The sequence below is a fragment of the Exophiala oligosperma genome, assembly GCF_000835515.1.
Source record: "Exophiala oligosperma strain CBS 72588 unplaced genomic scaffold supercont1.4, whole genome shotgun sequence".
Taxonomy (NCBI): Eukaryota; Fungi; Ascomycota; class Eurotiomycetes; order Chaetothyriales; family Herpotrichiellaceae; genus Exophiala; species Exophiala oligosperma.
The window spans coordinates 2,870,940-2,885,423 of record NW_015622821.1 but is presented as its reverse complement, the minus strand read 5'-3'; the positions used below and the strand labels follow the sequence as shown (position 1 = coordinate 2,885,423).

The window sequence follows — 14,484 nt, the reverse complement described above, 5'->3', positions numbered from 1 at the left end:
GTCGGGCCGTGAAGAAGTCCAATGACCGATTTATACGGAGTTCGTGATAGAACATGCGTTCCACAATACCAGGGTTGCATATATATAGCCAACACACGTCGTTCCACCAATGCTGACTTTGATGTTGAACACTTGCTCAGAAACTCAAGCTTGCCATATCTTCTTACTTGGAGTTACACATCTGTCGGAAGCAGAACATTAGCGAGATGACTGCGTCAACCACATACCCACGGCCTGACTTTCAGCGAACCACCGTCACATGGTCGAGTTTGGACGGACCCTGGGACTTCATCTTCGACAATACCGATTCCGGTCTGACGCAACGGTGGCCACAAGAGGGTTTGCCGGTCGAAAGCCAAGGACAAAAGAAGCATACGATCACAGTACCATACGCGTTTCAGACACCGGCATCAGGTATTGGCCTTCACGAAGCCCATGAAGTGATCTGGTATGAGCGCAACATCAGCGATATCCGTGGCGGAAACGGAAAGACCAGAGGCGATCGACTCTTGGTCCGTTTTGGTGCTGTAGACTACGAATGCTCGGTCTGGGCGGACGGACAGTATGTCGGAGGCCATCGTGGGGGCCATGTGCCTTTCGACCTGGATGTCACAGACGCTTTCGCGGGGAATGATCCTTCAAAGTCTGTTCGGCTGACGGTGCGAGTTCGAGATTCTCCATACGATCTCACCCAACCCCGCGGTAAACAGTATTGGGGTCCAGTCTCTGAAAATATCTTCTACTCCCCAACGAGCGGCATCTGGCTATCTGTCTGGCTTGAGAGTGTACCTTCCATGCGCCTCGCAAGTGGTAGTGATGGTACGATTCTTCGGTCAGATGATATTGAAACCGGTACATTGCACGCTTGTGTTGCTGTAGTCGGCCGACAAGCGGGGACAAAATGTGCAGCTGAAATCGAGGTCAGTCTTGGAGAGAATCATGTCGGTAATATCAAGAAGGATCTTCCGAGGGATCAGAATATTGTGTCTCTTGACCTTGCAATGGAAGTACCAAAGGCTTCGGAATTGAGAAAGAGACCTCCTTTCGATATCGAGGGTAGTTGGTCAAATGGGACTGCGCTGTGGCAGCCTGAGCATCCAAACTTGTATGACGTGACCCTGCGTCTTTACGACGCTTCGGGTGCATTAGTGGATGAGGTCCAAACGACGGCTGGAATGCGAAGGATAACATGGAATACTAGTGATGGAACCTTCCGATTGAATGGAAAGCCATATTTTCAAGCTCTGGTGCTTGATCAAGGATATTGGAAAGACACGGGCATGACGCCTCCATCTCCAGATGCACTGAAAGCCGACATACAAATGTCCATGGATATGGGCTTCAATGGATGCCGCAAGCATCAAAAGGTCGAAGATCCCATTTTTCTCTACTGGGCGGATAGATTGGGATACCTGGTTTGGGGTGAAATGGCCAACGCTTACGAGTTCAGCAACGACTATGCCGATCGATTCAATGACGAGTGGATTGAGAGTGTGAAGCGAGACATCAACCACCCCTGCATCGTGACGTGGACGCCGAACAACGAGAGTTGGGGGTACCCTTCGCTACAAGACAATATTGAACAGCGCAATCATATTCGGTCCCTCTACTATATGACCAAGTATGTCTCAAGTCCGATAGATGTTAGCAAGGGCACCACGGCTAACTGTACAGCAGAACACTCGACCCTACTCGTCCCATAAACGACAATTGTGGTTGGGAGCACGTCCTCACCGACCTGACGACTTACCATGACTACGCTGATTCGCCTGAGTTGGCCACATCTTGTTCGAAACTGGAAAGTGGCATTCTAGACAAGAAGTCTGAGCGTGAAATGTTCACCAAACCGATCCACGCCGGTTCTGTATGTGTCGATCCAGGTGCACAACACAAGCAAGGTGCTCCAATCATCTGTACAGAGTTTGGAGGTGTCAATATTGCTCCGGCGAAAGGGGCTTCTGTCAATGAGAGAGATTGGGGTTATACAACTGCCACTGACCCTCAAGATCTTCTCAACAGACTCGAACAGCTTGTCATGGCGGTGGTAAAGGGCGGACACTCATGTGGCTTCGTGTACACCCAGTTGTAGGTTTTTTTTGGTCCTGCCCCAGCTGCCTTCTTTCCTCTATATATCATTCCCTCGCCGTGACTTGAAGATTGTACACACCACTTTTGACAAATCTTTTCTGATGCTGTTACAGGTATGATATCGAGCAGGAAGTCAATGGTCTCTACTCATACGATCGTCAAGAAAAGGTACCTGCGACAAAGGTCAAAGCAATCATGGATGCAGCCAAGAAGCACTACTATTCTGCCGTGCTGAAGTAAGGCTTGAAAATATCTCGCTTCTTGCAATTGTCCTCGCTTCGACTCAATTTAGAACAATTCTTTCAAAAGCTGAGAGATAATAAAGCAAAATACGAGCGGAACCCATTCCAGACTCACTTAGCAGGATTGATTGATCCGCTCGGACGCCTCTCTTTGTTGCTGATTGATGAATGGATACGAGGGGCGTCCGCAGTGTTTTTTTCTCGTATTCCAGGTGGACAAAGGAAAACGCCACTCACCAACCCCTGTCCAACTAACACATCAAATAGGCGAACTGATCCAATCATGCCCCCCTGGACCACTTGACTTACCAAGCGGATCGTATTAGTCATTTGCCCTTTTCTTTCATTCTCTACCAACTCCGGGATCGCGTGCGCCACCAAAAGCAACGTCAACAAGACGGTTCGACTTGCTACAAACATCATGCTTGGCACAGATTCGAGTCCTACCCACCTTTGCAGCCCTGAGGCTTGTAGTGTACATTGCATGTGACTCCCCAGTGAGAGACCCTTGTTTCTTCGTGTTTGGGACATGTAAGTAGGATGAAGCTGGGTATAAATATCGACGCCCCCGACCTCTCTTTTCAAGCGGCCCCCTTCTCGTGATGACCCTTCAGTTGGCTTGACACCCCCAATATCAACAGTACAACAGGACAGTGTCCGATTCAGCATGTTTCGACCTGTAAACCCCACACAGACTCCCGAGGAGGAAGGAAATGTGGCACGGCAACCCGTCACTCTCGTCACCGGTGCCAACGGCTTCGTCGGTGCCACGATGGTCTCAGCCTTGGTGTCTGCACGGCACAACCACAAGGTCATCATGGCCGTCCGCAACACTTCCTCCGCAGAGGCACTGATCGCCGCCCACCCCGAGTGGCCCGAGGAGGCCGTCACCGTCTACGCCGTGCCCGACTTCACCGTCGAAGGGGCGTTCGACGAGGTCTTCCAGGAGCACGAGGAGATTGAGTACGTCATCCACGTGGCGGCGCCGCTGCTGGACGACCCACGCAACACCGACTTTGTCCGACACTTTGAGAGGCCCAGCGTCCTGGGCAACATCGGCCTCTTGACCGGCGCGAACCGGCACGGTAGGAACGTCAGGGCCATCAGCGTGACGGGTAGCATCAACGCCATCACCCTGGGCGATCAAGACGACCTGAGGGCGAGAATATTTGGCAACGATTCGTGGCTGCCATTGGGGCGCGAAGATGCCATCAAAGCTCAGGACAATTATGTAAGTCTGACGAGGACGTCTTGCGTTCACCTTCTGTTCTCCCTCGGTCTTATTGACAATGTGGGGTGTGTGTGTATGTGTGTGCCAGATCTCATACTGCGTGGGCAAGAAGTTGGCGGAAGAAGCCTTGTGGCGGTTTGTCAAACACGAAAAGCCATCGTTCACCGTGACCAACTTCATGCCCCCTCTGATCTTTGGGCCCATGGAGCAAATCGTCACGTCCGTCGACAAGATCAACTTTAGCAACTCACAGGTTCAAAGTATCATGAACAGTGCCGTGTCCGAGACCAAAAAGGTTCCCACGACCATGTTTCCAGCATATGTACGTGCCATTTTGCTTTTCTTACCCCCCAAACCATCCCGAATAAGAAGCCAGTGGCAACGGCCACAGTCACTCCCTTTTTCCAAACCATCATTCTTTCCAAATGACCATCGCGTTCCAAGATCTCTTCTCTGCACGGGTTGCCACGGGTTGACTCTCCAACCTGTACAGATCGACGTCCGCGACCTTGCAGAGTTACAGATCCGGGCCCTCACCAACCCCGGAGCCGCCAACAAACGCTTCGTCGTCGGGTTTCCCATGTGGTTCAACGACTTCGCCGACGCTTTACGCGACGGCCACAGCCGCGTCGGCGCCAACAATGACGACCCTCAGACCCTGGCCCCCGCGAGGTTCTACACCCACGACGCCGATGTGGCGTTTGAGGCTTTCCGGTACCACTCACTGCGCGAGACCGCCGTCGACACGGCGGCCCGGATCCTCGCGGTCGAGGCTGCTTCCGCCCGCAACTAATCTTACGGCCGTCAAAAAGGTTCAACCCACTCTCCTCAGGGGCCACAGGTGTGGGCCGGTCCGTCCGGCGAGATGATTCCAACGGACGGCTCACGTGGACCGTGACGTGGAAAATGAATCGAGATTGCTTTTTGGCAGTCGTGTCTAGCTTGTTGCAGGAGAGGGAATCTTAATTACATCACAATCGATACATGCCTCGTGAAATTTGTGATAAACATACTCCGTCTATACGTAGAGTTCTGACGTGTTGTGATTCTTTCAAGTGTTATACAATAAACTACATTCAGTAGCCTTCAAAATTGACCAATGCAATTGCAGTGTGGTACAGGTAGATATATAACTGTCTGTGTACAGTGGTGTAACCCACAAAATGATAGACATGTACATGTGTTCGTTTCATATTGACATCGTTAGTATTAGAAGAAATGCGCATAAGCACTTCAAAGAGGAGATCCATCTCTCACACATGATGATGATGCAACAATTGCGTTCGCTAATCCTGTATATAAACACGTAACACGCTCGACAAGGTATCTCGTATTCGCTTACAAAAACGAAGAATCCAACTCCCAAGTCTGTTGTCTTACCATAATGGCTGTTTTTGCCAATGACTCAAATCAATGCAAGTCCATGTTGAACGTTGAACGCTAAATTGAGAAGCGTACTTTTACGCGCCGCGCTCCGGAAGTCGTACTCAGAAAAATAAAGAAACCACCGATCGATGTTTGCTTTAGCGCCGCAGTCAAGATCGAGGGGTGACCATATCATCGTTAAGACTGCATCATTGTAGGTATGCTAGAGTAGCCATACATTTGTGCATTGTGCATGATGTGTCCGGGAGTTGGCGGGACGTAGCTACCCTGGTAGGGTGGGTTTTGGGCAGAGAAGTCGGCATTCTTGTAAAGAGGATTGATAATGCCGCTCGGATACTTTGGTCGGGGTGGCGTCGCTGTTGGTGTGGTGGAAGGATTTGTGCTCGGTCCAGAATAGTACGAAGCTGCAGAACCCATGCTGCCATAGTCTGGAGGGTTGTTGTTCCACCCCCATTTCTCCTTGAGATCGTCGTGAATGAATGTCACTCGCCAGCCCGTTTCCTTTTTGATTCTGTCAAAAATCTGCAAGACTTCTTCTTGTTCTCGTTGAACAGTAAGTTGCTCACCAGCCACGGCGAGACAGCGAATCGAGGCAGAAGCAACTCCTCGATCCTTGACATGAGCCACAATGCCACAGATTTGCCTCGAGTGGTAGAGACTCATACCTTGCATCTCCTCAGCTGTCTGGGGCTGCATGTGGGCGTAAGGGTGAAGAGATCCGAGAAGTGCCATGGCAGTATGATAGAACAGTCTCGCTACGATTGTCGTTCTCTTGATGAACCACACTTCGGGAAAGGCGCTCTTCGAATTCGTCATGAATGGTGAGATGTATGCCATGGCGTGCATTGTTGGTGGGACACAATCGTTCCAACGGTCACAGAACTGTTTCAGGCCTAGCCACTGTTGATGTCGCTGATGCAAACGTGCCTGCTCCGCGTGAACTGAGGCGTCCTGATATCTTTGCTGTGCTGTAGATCGGAAATTGGCGATCTTGGATAATATCCATAACATTTTGTGAGTCCAATCGTCCTCATTTCCACCTACGTGTTGAGGCGACATGTTCATGTCGATGCCCCACGTGTCGGGATCCCAAGCAGTGCCCCAATTGAAATGGAGGCAACTGAACAACTCGAGTCCGACATTGAGCCAGAAGCAGGCGGATCCTATCCCAGTAGCTTGAGCGTCCCAGCGGCATTCCTTAATGAGCGCTCGGGAACCGGCAATGTGGTTCATACGCTGCAAAGCCTTTTCGGACATGACCTCGTAGACATTGAGAATGGTGGCTGTGGTGGCACAAAGAGCGCTATTACGATCAGGGTTCTGGAGCGATTTCAAAAGGAGTTGCGTTGCATTGTTGTAGTAATTCAAGGCGTGTTCTTCAGGATAGGCAGTGTTTACCAGGGTCAGGTGTCGCACTCCGCATGCCAGGAGGGCATACTTGAGCATGGGTTCTCCCAAGGCCTGAAACGGAATAAGGCGGGAGAAATGCTTTTCGGCATCCATCGAATCCATCCATAAGCCGACCTCTTCGACGAAGACTTGCATGTACAAGACTTCATCACGGCTGTTTAGCGGAGGTGCAGGTGGCGTCTCCGGGGGCAGCATAATTGGCGTCTCATATGACTGTTGTACAGGATGCGGCGGTTCGGAATATGAACCCATATGATTTGCTGCACTCTCGTATGATGGGCCTGAAGCAGCAGCAAAGGTTGGCTGAGGTTGCTCAACGTATGGATGCGAGTAAGACTGTGAGGTAGGGAGCTGTTGATGAGGAATGATCGGGGCGGTGATCTGACCATAATCGTAGTTGATATTTGGCGCAACACTCAGTTTCTGTCGCTTCGGTTCGGGCTCGAGAGGATGGTACTTCTCGATCCCGCCTTGATATTCTGAAGCAATATCGCGCGAGTCATCCTGGAAGGTCACCTCCCAGTCATGAGTCGGTGGGAGTAGATGTGGTGGCCGCTCACACTGAGTGTCAATGAAGTTGAGCCTGACACCTCGTTTGCACTTTCGGTTGGACTTTTTACAGTTTTGGCAATTGGGTAGTCCTTCGTCACACTTGAGGTGACGCTCACGGCATGTAAGACAACCGGTTCTGACACGTTTGGGTTTGGTGGTGGGTGGAGTCTCAGGTTTTGCCTGGAGAGGAGCCTCAGGCTCAGTCATCGAAATAGGACTATGTTGCAAGGTCTGAGAAGTGGGTGTCGATTTGGTCGACGAAGCCCTTGTCATAGAAATCTGGTCATGGCCCGTTGCATCTGCGCCAGCGTAGGGTGGTGTCAAGAGTGTAGGCCTTGAGGGTCTGTAGCGCCTGTCACCTTCCTGCTCTTGTGGTAGCTGCAACTGCCGCGAGTAGTAGGGATCGTTGTGGTAGGCGATAGGAGCGATCGAGGCTGGATAGGTGCCGGAGAGAGGGAAGGCCGCCGTGGGCAAGTATGCTGAGGAATAATGATGCGCCAGCTTGAAATATTTACTGTGGTTTCAGGGCCATTGGCCTTGTTGGCGTACTTGTAACTTTTCTGCCAAATTCAGGAGATGAATCTGCAACTGTGCGACTGTACAGAGCCTGTAGACAAGAGGCCAGGGCTTTGGGGACAATATTGTGAGTGGTAAGATGCGGCAGCCGGGGCTGTCGAGGTCGTCGCAAGAATATGTGCTGGCAGGGGGATGTCAGTATCCAGTGAGTAAGATACATCTGAGCAACAGATATTGAAAGTTGAATTGTTCAAGGAAAAAGAAAAGCGTCGGTAGCAATGCAAAGCCCAAAGTGTCGCAGGTGCAAGGGAGGGTTTCATATTTCATGGTGGAAAGGATTCGCAGGACTTTGTTGCACGAGGGCCGAACCAGGGCCCTCTTGGGGGCACCAATGACGGCATCCACCGCCCGCAATTTTTTTTGACAGGGCTGGATAGCATACGGATAGATCTGAGAGGATATGAAACACATGGACATACCAGTTGAAGGCGACCTGTTCACGAGCACCCTATCCGACTTGTGGTAGGGACTGGATCGACAGAAGAATATGAAGGTTCGACCGAGGGAAGGTTCAGACGGCGGACAGGTCGCATAGATATGAATGTTTATGAAGCGACAACCTCTTGACTGTACCTCGAGGCCCAGGCTTTGGCTTCTGCGGCATGATCGAGGGTCGATCCGCAGTTCCAGCGCTCTGGCTCACTGCTGGGATTTAGGGTGTGGCTTTCGACTATGAGGTGTGACTGGCTTCAGGTTTGACAGCACCCTAGAGATTCGGAGTCGACGAAAGCCAGATGCAGCGGGTGATTGGCAGAGGACCTGGTCCCTAGCACCGGCGGTCGCCAAACATCAGAGGACGGACAGGGGGGCATCAAGGAGAAGCCGAAAAGATTGACGGTGGGTTTTCGCTGCAGCCGGGGTCGAAACTACGGGGCCGCGCAGTTGGGCTGAACCACTACACACGCTACTCACGCTACTTACAGAAACTCGCCAGACGCTTCTTGGGCGGTACCCAGGCTGTGACTGGACACCTGCCAGCCTGATGCTCATCAAACTCTCACCCACACAAGCAAGGATACGCCTCTGAGAAATGGCAGACTATTGATCTGATCAAGGTGAAAAGGGGAAAAGAAGAGAACCACACCACTCACCACAACAAAGCAATTACTGTACGGAGTCCCGGTCTACTGAACAACAATCAGACGACCCTCCTTCTGACGCTCCTGTCAACATCCAGCCGGTGAATCCTTTACATGCACTTGGACTTGCAGTAAACACTTCGCTTGTCACCATAACTGGGGCGAGTCTAGAAGGGCGGGTTCTCACTGGAACACTGAAACGGAGGGATTCTTTGCCTGGGCCACATGACTCTCGAGGGTTCTCTCACACTCGGCCTAGAAAGAGCGAATACACACAAGCAGTCATCTAAGCAAGTTACGGAGTACAAACACCACGATTGACTATCTCTTCCCTTCGTGGACGGACAGATTCAGGGCTGAGGACTGGTTTGGGATCCCGGTCGGCCTGTCGCTCGCTGATTTCATTTCATGCTATCAGGATACCAGGTTGATGTGCGCTCAATGCTTCTCCTTTCAGGTCTTCCATGACAGCATCTTCGCTTGTGGTGACGATCCAGCCGGTGTTGGCGGGCACACCCTTGTCATTCCGAGAATTCCAAAGCGGAATGGTCCGGCAGAAGGCGTAGCCAACTCGCTAAAGGTGACTCGATCCACCTGAAACCGTTATCCTTCTTCGTCTTCGCTTGCTGTTTTTCAGCTCGGGTCTCGCCAGGGGTGTGGGTGGTATTACTTTTCCACACACACTTCTACGGAGTACACACCACGGTTTCTGACGATCAGGACAAGTCCGATTATTCCGGTTCGCATTTAGAACTGCATTGGCGCTGCTTGTCAAAACGAAATATCATTTCCCCTTTGGTGCGTGCGTCTGCATGCGTCTTCCTCTCTGGGCAACACCCCCGGCTCCCCCTGCTTGCCGCAGCGCTCGGCGTGCCCGAACCTGCACCCTTCTGGACTTTTTCCCGCGGCGCCATCGTCTCTGAACGGCATAGCCCTTCGTTTCACACACGACTTTCGCATCGGTCAGCTCGTGGCCTTTTCCACGTGGCATTTAGTCTCGTATTCGCCACCCATATGCGAGTGATTGTTGTGGCTGAAACTATCAAGCACGAGGTTTTTAGTTGGAATTTGTGCAAATATTGAGACCGTCACCCGGGGTAAGGATATTGACGTATCCCTGCACGGCATATCTCAGCTGAAGGAGGAATCCAATTCTCTAGCCTTCTAGCGCCCAAGTCTATCGCACCACTTCGCTTGTGCAGCGTCTAATCATGTTCAGGAATTCGGTTGTCTGATGCGCGCAGAGAAAGTTAGACCAACGTTTTTCATTATCGTCACACGGTGCTTTTCTCGTCCATCGCAACCAGGACCAGGATCATCGCCAGCTTCCTCCACGGAATAAGTAACCGTGAACTTGATCATGATCTCGATGCGAGTTATGCCCGAGATACGTCCTGGCCTGTGTCTACAAGACATCCCTGTAGAATAGCTTGGATTATTATTATTGAGTGAGACACAGTACGAGGGAAGGGCATATTGTTCTTGTTGATAGACTTGCAAAAGTAATCCCCACCATTTTTTCTTTCTTTTTGGAATGGGCTCAAACTTCCGGCCCCGCACACAACGGTTTTTTTTTTCTGATATACATAGGCCACCGAAATAACATCGCGGGTAGAACTACGAAGTACGCTAGATAGATACAATACAATAGGTATCTACTAGGTAGTTAGCGGCAGGTAGGGAGAATAACAAAAAGTGGCATCGACTTGCAGTAGGTACAATACCTAATGTTTTAGTCAAAAAGTGAGTAGGGACGGGACCTCCCTTGACCACGAGGCAATGTGGGCGTTGCCGTAGACCGGTCTAGTACCCTCAACCAATTTGTCATGTACGTCAACCCATGGTCAACCGTGAATTTGAGTAAAGTCGCATGATGGAGTCGGCTCACCAACCCGTCTCTTTTTTTTTTAGCTGACTTGCCACGGACAGAATAATGGTAAACAACCATGACATGTTGTTTCACCTTGGGTATATTACCTAGCGAACAGTCGAGGCCCTGGCTATCGGTAGAGAGTGACGTCGTACTGGACCACTCTACGACCCTTTTCTCTTACCTATGTATACGATGATCATTGTCGCTGTACTGTGAGTTTGGCATCATGGTCCACGCACGTACCGAAAAAGCCAGCGCGCCTAGAGTCGATTGATGAGAGAGGTGGAGGATGAGCGCCTAGGTAGATTGGCATGCTAGCATTGAGAGACGACTTGGCAAGCAATATGGGACGCAGGCTATTAGCCGTAGTGCGAAGTAGGGGAACTTCTTTCACGCGGCTGGAGGGAGATTCCTAACAACTACGTGAATAGGCAAGGATCAAATAGTATGTGAGTGTTGAGGAGAACATTGAGTACAGGAGAGTAAGTGATAGTTAAGGCATGAGTTCGTGTATCAGCTACAATATTCAAGTATAGTAGATGAGTTGATTGCAGTAGGACGAGTCACGTACCTAAAGAGCAAGATACCCGTAGTGCGATATGTTATTTACCGAAGGGAAGAAGGGTAGGTATCAAGTGGGGAAGTAAAAGGTGCGGAGAATGTGTCAAGTATATAATTTAAAGCAAGCAATTTTGCACCGTAAATTTTGTCACAAATTTGATGCCCGTTTGGCCCAGGGGTAAGGCGTGTCACTCGTATGTTAAGCCGAGCGAATAAATGACAAGATCATCGGTTCGAATCCGATAATGGGCATTTTTGTTTTTGCTTCTCCAGACATTTGTAGTTCGCCCTCCCTTTTTTTGGATAGTGTGGAATACAGAGAGACAGTCAAAACGATGTTGTGAAAGTGTGCGTGGAGAAAACGCCTGTTTTTTCTTCACTGTCATGGCAGAGAGAGTGAGCCAGTCATTTGATATTATTCCTTGTCATTTTTAAACTCCAACAAGTGCCTTGCGGATGCGATTCAGTTCTGACGTTCAATCTGCATTGCATAGGTAAGAACTCAGTACTGCTAGTGGTATCGTTTCGAGGCTCATCGTTTGTCTTGGTCAACGGAGATGATGCGCGACGACGCCCATGTATGTGAGTGATGGCCTAGTGAATCGAAGAGAATAAGACATCGCGATCCTTTTCTGGCCCAACTTCTATCATAAATCCACGGCACAGTGATGAACCATGGACCGACCAGCAGTGCCTACTTACATCCTTCGTGGTCATGATGCTCCCATTCATGCCCTTCGCTTCTATTCCCGGAACGCTTACCTCGCCTCGGGCGACAGTGAAGGATGGTTGATCATTTGGAGTCTGGCCACGAAGCGCCCCGTCGCTGTCTGGAAAGGGCACGAAGGCGCGGTCATGTGTATACGACACTGGACACACAAGAGGCTCGTTAGGTGAGTCTTTGCTGAGTGTATCTTGAATCTCTATTTGGCCTGACCGTCGGGGCAGTCATGGAAGAGATCACAAATTACGAGTGTGGCAGGTTCAAGATGAGGACCTGGCTGATCTGACTACGAATCTCCCTGGTGATAAAAGCTCGGTTGACCGACGCGAGCCATGGCTTCTGCACTCAATCTCTGTCAATGCCCTCAATTTTTGTGCCTTTTCCATGTGCAGTGAGTTGCCCGGGCGGACCTCACGGCCGGAGACCGAGGCGCAACTGGTGGCCTCTCCCAACGGTCTAGACTCCGGAGGTATAGATATTTTCCAGCTTCCGTCCGAGCGACGAGTATCGCAGATAGCATCGGCCCAGGACTCTCCCACAGGCATGGTCATGGCCGTCTCCATATTTCACGATAATGCAAAATCCAGACTACTTGTGGTATCCGGATACGAAGATGGAAGAGTAATGGTTCATGTCCGTACCGGGAACTTCGACAAAGAAGGTGGTTGGCAGAAGGTTACATCAAGCAAGTTACGCCCTGGTTCACAACCTATACTGTCTCTCGAAATTTCGCCTTCAAGGGACTATTTCATAACTTCGGGTGTCGACTCGTGGATCGCCAAATATCCACTCGATCTTCCAGATGGCATGGCGGGAGAGTCGCGGGAGACCGACCGTAGCAGTTCTATCAAGACAAAACATGCCGGCCAACAGGGCCTCAGCATTCGCTCCGACGGCAAGATATTTGCGACTGCAGGCTGGGATGCACGAATTCGCGTTTACTCGACGCGGACGATGAAAGAATTGGCGGTACTGCAATGGCACCAACAGGGTTGCTATGCAACGTCTTTCGCCGACCTTGATCTTGAAGCCAATGACTTGGCTGCTCCCACCGAATACACAGGCTCAGACCTAAGTACTCAGTCTAATGAGATCCTGGCACGACCTACAGCACTGGACATTATCAAGCGCAAGCGAGAAGAGAAGGCACGTTCGATACACTGGCTTGCTGCTGGTGGCAAAGATGGCAAAATATCTCTTTGGAACATCTACTGAACATGCGTCCGTGAACATTTTCGAGTTCTTGCCTAAATCTGAAGTCAAAATTCCAGCAATGCACAAATCAAGCTCAAAATATCAGGATAACAAGGACTCCTGCATACTTCATAGTGCCTTCTCTCGTGGCTCAAGGATGACATTATCGATCAACCTCACCACCCTCTGGCCTACTTCCTTCTCAGTCCTGGGCTCGTCAACAGGCTGCACATATACTGCAGCACTGAGAATGGCCCCTTGGCTGGGATCGACTTTGGCAAAGTCTGGGATCATGGCCATATTCTGCGGTTCGCTCAACGCGATATAGTCGATCTCAATCTGACAACTTCCACCTAATTTACCGTCTTTTCTTCTCAGCTGCGACTCCTGGCCGAAGACATTATACGCAGCATCTCTGATCTTCTTGCCGCTGACTTCGCCAGAATTGTATAAATCTCTTGCGGCGAAGAGGGCTTTGGAAAGTACGACGGCGTCTTCTCTTCTTCGTTCTCCAAGATATACATTCCGGCTGCTCATTGCCAGACCATCTGATTCCCGGCTGGTCGGTATGACGCGTACTTCTGTGGGAATGTGAAAGTCCTTTACCATCCGTTTGATCACGACTGATTGCTGAATATCCTTTTGTCCAAAGTACACACGATCGGCTTGGATGATATTGAACAACTTGGTACAGACAGTTGCCACGCCGCGGAAAAAGATGGGCCGAGAAGAGCCTTCAAGTTGGTTGCCCAATGGTGTGATGGTCACGAAGGATCCATTGCCTGCGATGTCTGACGATGGTGGGAGAGTTGGGTACATGACCTTCACGGTGGGCGCGAAGATGCCTTTTATTTTAGATTTTGCATTTGGCCCTGCTGAGGCTGCATGCTCATCTTGAACCTGTTTGAGTTTCTTCAGATCCTCCTCCCATGTCTTCGGATACGAGTCCAGGTCTTCGTGCGCTGCGAACTGTGTTGGGTTGACGAAGATAGACACAAAGACATCTGTGTTTTCTTGCAGGGCATGCTTCACCAGGGAAAGGTGACCCTCATGTAGTGCCCCCATTGTAGCGACAAAGCCCACCTCCTTGCCCTCGCGAAACATTTTCTTGCGCACTTCTCGTAGGGGTGGTACATCTCGAAAGACTGGGAAAGGGGTTGGAACTTCGGCCTTTGTGGAGGCCCATCGCATTGTAGGCACATGTAGGCGAAGGCATGGCTGTCTGTTGAAGGGGAGAACGCGGCTCACAGCTGGTCCAGCTAGGATAGCTTGTTTCAAGGCTCGCCGCACGGGTGGTTCCATGGCCCTCATATACTCGATGGAGGTTTCGAAACGGGGACAGAACTACAATTGGAGAGAGGCATCTGCCTCATCTTCAACACTATGGACTCAGCGCTTCTTGCGCATGAGTCAAAGTGTTCATGATGAGAAGTGCAGCGTGGAATGTAGAAGGCTGAGGTGAAGCTGCAGCGGACAATCGCACGAGTAAGAAATGCAGGGCCAGAATCGTCAGCCAATCGGAGCCGAAAATCTCCCCGCATCGACTGGTTCGAAAAAAGTTCCAGATT

The 14,484-nt window shown here is 50.7% G+C and overlaps 4 protein-coding genes and 1 non-coding gene across 5 annotated transcripts; 3 read left to right on the top strand and 2 right to left on the bottom strand.

The window, feature by feature from the left end:
- Positions 1-27: 27 nt before the first annotated feature.
- PV06_05114 (uncharacterized protein) lies at positions 28-2,441 on the top strand. The gene is made up of 3 exons (XM_016406084.1): positions 28-1,621; positions 1,678-2,085; positions 2,202-2,441. The coding sequence occupies exons 1-3, from the start codon at positions 207-209 to the stop codon at positions 2,326-2,328; spliced, it is 1,950 nt and encodes a 649-aa protein (XP_016264290.1). The 5' UTR covers positions 28-206; the 3' UTR covers positions 2,329-2,441.
- Positions 2,442-4,630: 2,189 nt separating this feature from the next.
- Positions 4,631-7,986, bottom strand: PV06_05113 (uncharacterized protein). The gene is made up of 2 exons (XM_016406083.1): positions 7,905-7,986; positions 4,631-7,606 (listed from the first exon to the last, which is right to left on the bottom strand). The coding sequence occupies exon 2, from the start codon at positions 7,180-7,182 to the stop codon at positions 5,125-5,127; it is 2,058 nt and encodes a 685-aa protein (XP_016264289.1). The 5' UTR covers positions 7,183-7,606; positions 7,905-7,986; the 3' UTR covers positions 4,631-5,124.
- A 3,173-nt stretch (positions 7,987-11,159) lies between these two features.
- On the top strand, positions 11,160-11,250 carry PV06_05112. The gene has a single exon. It is a non-coding gene; the product is annotated as a tRNA-Thr (tRNA).
- A 222-nt stretch (positions 11,251-11,472) lies between these two features.
- PV06_05111 (uncharacterized protein) lies at positions 11,473-13,762 on the top strand. The gene is made up of 2 exons (XM_016406082.1): positions 11,473-11,891; positions 11,947-13,762. The coding sequence occupies exons 1-2, from the start codon at positions 11,674-11,676 to the stop codon at positions 12,935-12,937; spliced, it is 1,209 nt and encodes a 402-aa protein (XP_016264288.1). The 5' UTR covers positions 11,473-11,673; the 3' UTR covers positions 12,938-13,762.
- PV06_05110 (pantoate-beta-alanine ligase) lies at positions 12,891-14,363 on the bottom strand. The gene has a single exon (XM_016406081.1). The coding sequence runs from the start codon at positions 14,225-14,227 to the stop codon at positions 13,046-13,048; it is 1,182 nt and encodes a 393-aa protein (XP_016264287.1). The 5' UTR covers positions 14,228-14,363; the 3' UTR covers positions 12,891-13,045.
- Positions 14,364-14,484: the final 121 nt, after the last annotated feature.